Source organism: Echinops telfairi, unplaced genomic scaffold (genome assembly GCF_000313985.2).
Source record: "Echinops telfairi isolate 266 unplaced genomic scaffold, ASM31398v2 ScPeMD7_32;HRSCAF=126, whole genome shotgun sequence".
Lineage (NCBI taxonomy): Eukaryota > Metazoa > Chordata > Mammalia > Afrosoricida > Tenrecidae > Echinops > Echinops telfairi.
The window spans coordinates 1971014-1977562 of NW_022103929.1; the positions used below are offsets into that span (position 1 = coordinate 1971014).

Sequence of the window (6549 nt, forward strand, 5' to 3'; positions counted from 1 at the left end):
TCACGCGTACGGAAGGTCAGGGAGAGGCTGCCGAAAGTGCGTGCCGCGGACAGGTTGTGTCCACTGAACTCGGCAGGTGGACCCTCGAGGAACGTGGTCTCAGCCACACCTGTGAAGAGAGAGGGTGTGGTGGGGCGTATCCCTAGGGGTGTGGCCACGCCCTTGACAGGGATGCTCCACCCCTACCCCAAGCACCCGGATGAGACTACCCGCTGACCAGGTGTTGGGCATCCACATCTCACCCACCCAGTCATCCAATTCCAGAACCCGCAGGCCCCCTACCGGTCTCCTTCCACCTTTTCAAGCATTTCCTACTTCCAGAGAACCAGCTCCCCAGAGCAGTGCTAGGGAGTCCAGATGTCCACCCTCCCCTGCTGGTCACAGGCCTGGCCATAAGAACCACCTTCCTCCCACAAACCTCCCGTAGAATAGAGGTCTGATCCTGTCCCTCTGCCACTTAACCCTCTCCCTGTGTGCCGGTTTCAGCTGGTCTGACAGACCTCAGTGCCTTTGCACATGCTGTTCCTGCTCCCTGAGCCGCCCTCTCTTTCTGCCCTGGGAAACTCATTAACCCTGGTAAGCCCCGCTCCTCTTTCTGGATGCAGTGCCCAGCTATGCTGGCCTGAAACTGCTGGCACTCCATTACATTGTCCAGCAGCCCGTAGGCCTATAGGGAAGGGATGGGACCTAGCTTAGCTTGGGTCCCCAGGACACACACTCACAGACGAAGCCATCAGGGACCTCCTCGCACATGGCAGGTGGGAGGCAGGGCTGACCAGGGCACCACAGCTGCTGGGCACATGTGGGCCCTGTGAAGTTGGCAGGGCAGGTACAATGGAAGTCATTCCAGGTGACCAGGCATGTCCCACCATTGAGACATGGGTCGGGCTGCAGGAGAAGCAGGTTAGGGGTCAGCTCAGCCTGGAGACTAGCTAGAACCACCATCATGTCAGTGACTGCACTGAGAGGCAGAAAGCTGATCTCAACCCCATTTCACAGGCAAGGGAAGGGAGCTCCAGATAAGGAAAGTGATATAACGGACAACCACCCAGCAAAGAGAAGAACCGGGGTTCACACGCAACTACTCAAATCCAGAATGTTTTGGCCATGACCTGTCCCCTTTCCTACGGGGGTCCCTGCCCCCTGAGCAGCCCCTGCAGAAGTTCCAGCAGCCCTCCGCCTGCTTTGGGGTGCCTGGGTCACTCAGGACAAGGGGTCACTTTAGGGGACCAGCAGGGAGAAAAGGGAGGAGAGGAGGCAAATGCAACCCTGTCCTGCCCTGCTGCTCTCCAGAAGGGGGACTTAGGTCATTGATCTCTTGAGTTTCGGTTTCCTTAACATGCAGATCGGATTGGGTCCCTCTTCTGCAAAAGGGCATGCTAAGCCTCAGCGATGACAGTGGTGTACAGTAGGTTCTGAGAAAAGGCCCAGGCCACCCACGCCACTCCACTCCCCGCTCCGGGTACTCACACTGCACGTGTCCTCTGAGACACAGCCCTCAGTGAGGTTCCAGGTCTGCCCGCCGCCCACTGTGCTGGCCTCACTTGAGTTGGCCACCGACCGTGGGAAGAAGGGAAGGTGGTGGCCGTTGAGTTGCAGGTCCTGGAGGCAGCCTCGGAAAGCCCCACCCCAGGGCTGGGAGTCAGCAGGGAGAAGCCTGCCCCCCACATGCACCCACTGCCCCAGGTTCTGCAGCTGGTCAGGCCCAAAGCTGAGCGTCACCAGGTGGCGAAGCCCATCATTCCAGCGTCCAGGCAGCTCCAGGACAGGCTGGCCTGGCACCTCGGCCTGAATCTGCCCCCCGCTCAGGAACACTGTCAGGTCGGTGGCCGAGGCATTGGCAAACTGGAGCAGCAGGCCCGCAGGCTCCCGGGTGCGGAGGAGGAAGGACACTGTGAGATTGGGGCCAGGGGGCGCAGGGAGCAGGAAGGCAGCAGAGCTCACAGTGCCCCCCAAGCCAAAGGTGGCAGCAGGAACCTCTGCAGGGAGAGAGGGGACCGAGTATGAGGCCTGCAGGATGGGGGGGAGTTGCCCCTTCCCACCTGGTCCTCTCCTCACCATCAGTGCATGTGGGGCCACTGTAAGGCCGAGGACAGTCACAATGGAAGTCAGTCCATAAGTCCGTGCAGGCCCCTCCATGGGCACAAGGCAGAGGCTGGCACTGTTCCTGGCGCTGGCAGCCCTGCATGACATGCTTGCCAAGCACTTCCGGCAGCAGGAGGCGCCCATCCACACGTACATCCTGGAGGCAGCCGGCAAAGGCCGCACCTCCCAGCTGGGTGGAGCAGAGTCCGGCAGGCGACAGAGCGATTGAAGAGCTCGGCGCTAGGGCTGCAGGACCAGAGGCCACACAGAGGCGGGCAGGGCAGCCTTCGTGCCAGAGCCGCAGCTCTAAGGTCCCAAGGTGGAGTGTCACTTCCACCCGGTGCCAGTGGCCATCGTTTAGGGCCAGCTCTGGCAACCTCAGGATGAGCACAGTGACACCATGGCTCCTGAGTGTGGCCTGAAGTGTGGCCCCCACCAGAGCCAGCTGCAGGCTGCTCTGGGTGTCCGTGCGAGTGGCCAAGCTACCAGCAGGCAACGTGGTGCGAAACCGCAGGCTCAGCCCCAGGGGGCTGTCTGCTGGCACGGATGCCTCCACCATACTCCCAGCTGCCACGGAGAAGGTGGTGTTCTGGCCACAGAAAGGTCCATGGGTACCTGGAGGGCAGTGGCAGGCATAACTGTGGGCCCCAGACTCAAAGATGGGGATGCATGTGGCAGCTGGTGGGCAGGTATGGCCCTGGCAGCCGGTGAGCTGCACAGAACAGTCGTGCCCACCCCAGCTCTCTGGGCACCAGCAGATGTAGCCCGCTATGGTGTCATCACAGGTGCCACCATGGAGGCAGGGCTTCGACAGGCATTCGTCCACGTCTTCCTGGCATGTCAGGCCTGTGGGACAAGCCAGACTGAGGCTCAGCACCCAGGAGCAGAACCCCAGCCTGGAGCTACTACTTCCATGCCTCATAGCACGGGACCTCTGCACCTATCAAACAAACCCAGCCCAGAGCCAGAGTACAAAACGCCCCGCTCCCCCTGCTCCAACTGGCCAGGCTTCATGCCCTGTAGATTCACACCTCCGAAACTCTCCCCAGCCTCCTCTTCTCTCCCACCCCACCTCTCCTGCCTCGTCAGCTCTCTGGACCAAGGTCAGCCTCCTCTGGTTCACCTGCCTTAAGAACGGCCTCCCGTCCATCTCTGCCAGCAGCAAGAGACCTATTTCGGAAGCATTACCGGCCCACCTTGCGCTGCTGCACAGGCCCAAGCTCTTGTCCTTGGGGGGCTTCACCCTGCTCCTGGCACACCTGGAACGGCTTTTTCTGGGGAATCTTGGCTCTAGGGCTTTTCTCCTGGTGATCCCTCAGCTTGAAACATCTCGCCTCCCTTGTCCACCTTTTAAACTGCTACTCAGCCTACAAAGCCAAACTCAAAAGGCCCTTCCCCTGCGAGATGGTCCCTGACTCCCCAGCCCCTCCCACTCCACCCCCACCCCACCCCCACCTAGCCATAGCTCTCCAGAAGCCTGCTCAGAGCATATGTGTTTACTCCACTGGGACCTCCTCCAAACCAAAGCCAAACACTGTCATCAAGTCGATGCCGACTCATAACCACCCTGTAGGACGGGGTCGAACTGTCCCATGAGTTTCCCAGACTCTGTTTATGGGACCATCTTTCTCCCTCAGTGCGGCTGGTGACTTGAAACTGCTGATCTTTCAGATCACAGCCCAGCTGTCAGCACTACACCACAGGGCTTGTATGAGACCTCCTCTGGGGGCCCGAGTATGTCCCCAGTGCCCAGCGGAGGAACTGGCATGGCGTCTGTGGACAGAAGGATGATGGAGGAGTGAGTACGGGTGGATGTATACATCTGGGGCTCTCTGAGGGGCCTCCAGACTCCAGCCCTCCTTCGATCTGTCCTGGGGTCCCTCACACTGGCCAGCTGCCAAGGGACTTTCTCATTCTTACCTCCATGAGCTCCCAGGGCAGGTGCTCTGACCCCAGCTTGGGGGTCAACCAAAGCCTCTGGAAACCAGCCAGGGCTAGCCCTGCACCCGTATCAGAAAAGGTCCAAAGAAGCCACCAGGATTTGAAGGTAGGCCCCAGTCAGTCCACACACCACAGCCTTCATCAGGGTACTGCCAGCCACAGCCCAAACCTCCCCCGCAGTCCCCAAGCCTCCATACCTGCCAGAAGCCCCAGGCTGCCCAAGAAGATCCACAGGACTTGCAGTCCCATGGTGTCCCCCACCGCCTGGCCAAGCGTGGCAGGTGGGTACCAAGGCTGGGGAGCAGAGCTCCCCGGCCGGCGTGGCTGCCTCCTTCAGACCCAGCTCAGGAATGCCAGGCGCTGGCTGCCCCCACGCTCAGCACAGCCCAGAGGGAGGAGGTGTGGACAGTGGCAAGGAGCCCAGGCCCATAGCTGGGGTCCCTCTCCTGGCCCCTGACCCTGATCTGCCTGCACTGTCATCCATCAGCTGAACTTAGCTTAGGGAAGAGCTGGGCTCCCACCGACACTAGCAAACCTGGAGGGATGACACTCCTCCCCAAGCAGCCACCTCATCTGTAAGATGGACTGCAGACCTCCAGGTCATGGAGCTGTGGCGAGGAGGAAATACGGAAAGGCTCAGAGGGTCTTTTTTCTGGGAAAGGCCTGAGTGGCCACTGCTCCCAGGACGTTAGAGGATGGGTTTTCAGGGCCCTCAGGAGCATGGACACACCTTGCCCAGTGTGTTGGGCACCCAGGGGCAGCGGAGGCTAAACTCTAGCCTCTTCCAGGCAGGCAAAGGTGCAAGGGTTAGTGGTGCCCACATCTCCTTCCCCTGTGCCCAGGAACCCTGCCAGGAGAGGAGGCAGTGTGCCCAAGTAAGAATGTGGCGGTGCGGGGGAGATGTTCCAGCATTCCAGAGAGGCTAAGGACATTCTGCGGATGTATCTGTAAGCCCCTGGGCTCCCCAGCTTTTGCATGGAAGGGTGTCAGTATATCTGCCTGTACACAAGGCAGCGAGCGTCTTTCTGCACCCTTGCTCCCCCATCCAATGGGTCCCAGCTCCCCAAAAGCCAAACTCCACTCTCCACCGATGCTGCCCCAGCCCTCCACCCTCTGCCTTGCCTACAGCCTCCACGCTCTCCGCCCACCTCCTGGCTCTCCGGTGTCTAAGGTGTTCCAACATTCTACCAGACAACCTGGCTCCCAGCAGCCAGGATTACATTCTCCCTGACCCGGGCCCCTCTCCTGGGCCTCACACCCTGGACCAACTGCCCCTACCCTTCCATGCTCTGCACACACTCAGACTCAGCAGGGCTCACAGTCCACCTTCCAACGGTCACTCAGGGCTGAGCCTCAGCTGTGGTCTCCGACATCTCCCCTCAGGACCCTTCCAATAGCTCTCAAGCCCGTCAGTCTCTTCCTTCCCCATCTTCTATACCCAGGTTCCAGCTCTGCCTTCGGTGGTCACCACGGTCATCTCTGCACCTGCCTCCTGAGCTGCATCTCCATCAGTCCTCCCCCAGGCTCGGCCCCGGCGCCCACCCCACAGCCGGGCACCTGTGTATCCATCAGGGCAGTGGCACTTGAAGCCATTGGGCAGGTCCTGGCAGCGGCCTCCGGAGACGCAGGGCTGTGAGGCGCACTCATCCACGTCCACACCGCAGTCGTCCCCTGCAAGAGGCCCCGCTGAGACTCAGCCAGGCTGCAACTGCAAGGGCCCGTCTTGGAGCAGGAGAGAGGAGCAGACTGGGGCAGGGGGAGCCCACTGAGGGATCCGGGATCCACCCCTGCACCCCTATTGGGGAGGCTCACCCTCAAAGCCTGGTGGGCAACGGCACAGGAAGCCAGCTGCGTGGCGGAAACTGAAGGCACCAGGGAAGGTGGACTGGGTGCCCCCATAGAGGGCTGGCTCGGAGCGCTGCAGGCACTGGCCCCCATGCTGGCAGGGGTTCGAGGCACACTCGTCTTCGTCCACCTCGCACCGCTCTCCGCTGTAGCCTGGGGAACGGCACAGATGGCCATCAGGTTACTGCCACTAGGCCGGCCTACGGCCATGGCAGCTGAGTGCACCCCCGCTACCACTCCCACGAGAGGGACGCACAAGGGTAGAAGGGTGGGAATGCCCTGGCAGCCTTCACCCGCACATCACACCGAACTCACTGAGAAGCCCGGGGTAGCAGCTAAGCTGAAAGGTAGTGGTTGGAAATCACAGCCGCTCCGCAGAAGGGTGAGGCTCTGTACTCCCATAAATAGTTCCAGTCTCAGAAACCCACAGGGGCAGTTCCGCCCTGCCTTAAACATGACCACAAGTACCATGAGACCGAGTGTGGGCATGCAGGCCAGGCCCCCGCCAAGCCCCGGACTTTACCACTTCACCATCTCCACTGAAGCCCTGGTGAGAGGTGCACCAGTGGGCCTTAGAATGCAGGTCAGCACATGGCCAGCCCCACCATGAGACATGATGCCCGTCACTGACCCATGGCCCTGCAGGGGACAACACCAGAGACACAGTGTGGGAATTGC

General features: G+C 60.8%; 1 protein-coding gene across 1 annotated transcript in view; it reads right to left on the reverse strand.

Moving 5' to 3' along the window:
* The window catches only part of CRB2 (crumbs cell polarity complex component 2), a 17351-nt gene that overhangs the window by 5573 nt on the left and 5229 nt on the right, over positions 1 to 6549 (reverse strand). The window contains exons 2-7 of the mRNA XM_045290199.1: positions 5839 to 6024; positions 5584 to 5697; positions 2059 to 2931; positions 1471 to 1979; positions 723 to 888; positions 5 to 109 (exon numbers count right to left, since the gene is read on the reverse strand). Coding sequence (XP_045146134.1) covers positions 5 to 109; positions 723 to 888; positions 1471 to 1979; positions 2059 to 2931; positions 5584 to 5697; positions 5839 to 6024 — 1953 coding nt within the window. The remainder of the gene's footprint in view (positions 1 to 4; positions 110 to 722; positions 889 to 1470; positions 1980 to 2058; positions 2932 to 5583; positions 5698 to 5838; positions 6025 to 6549) is intronic.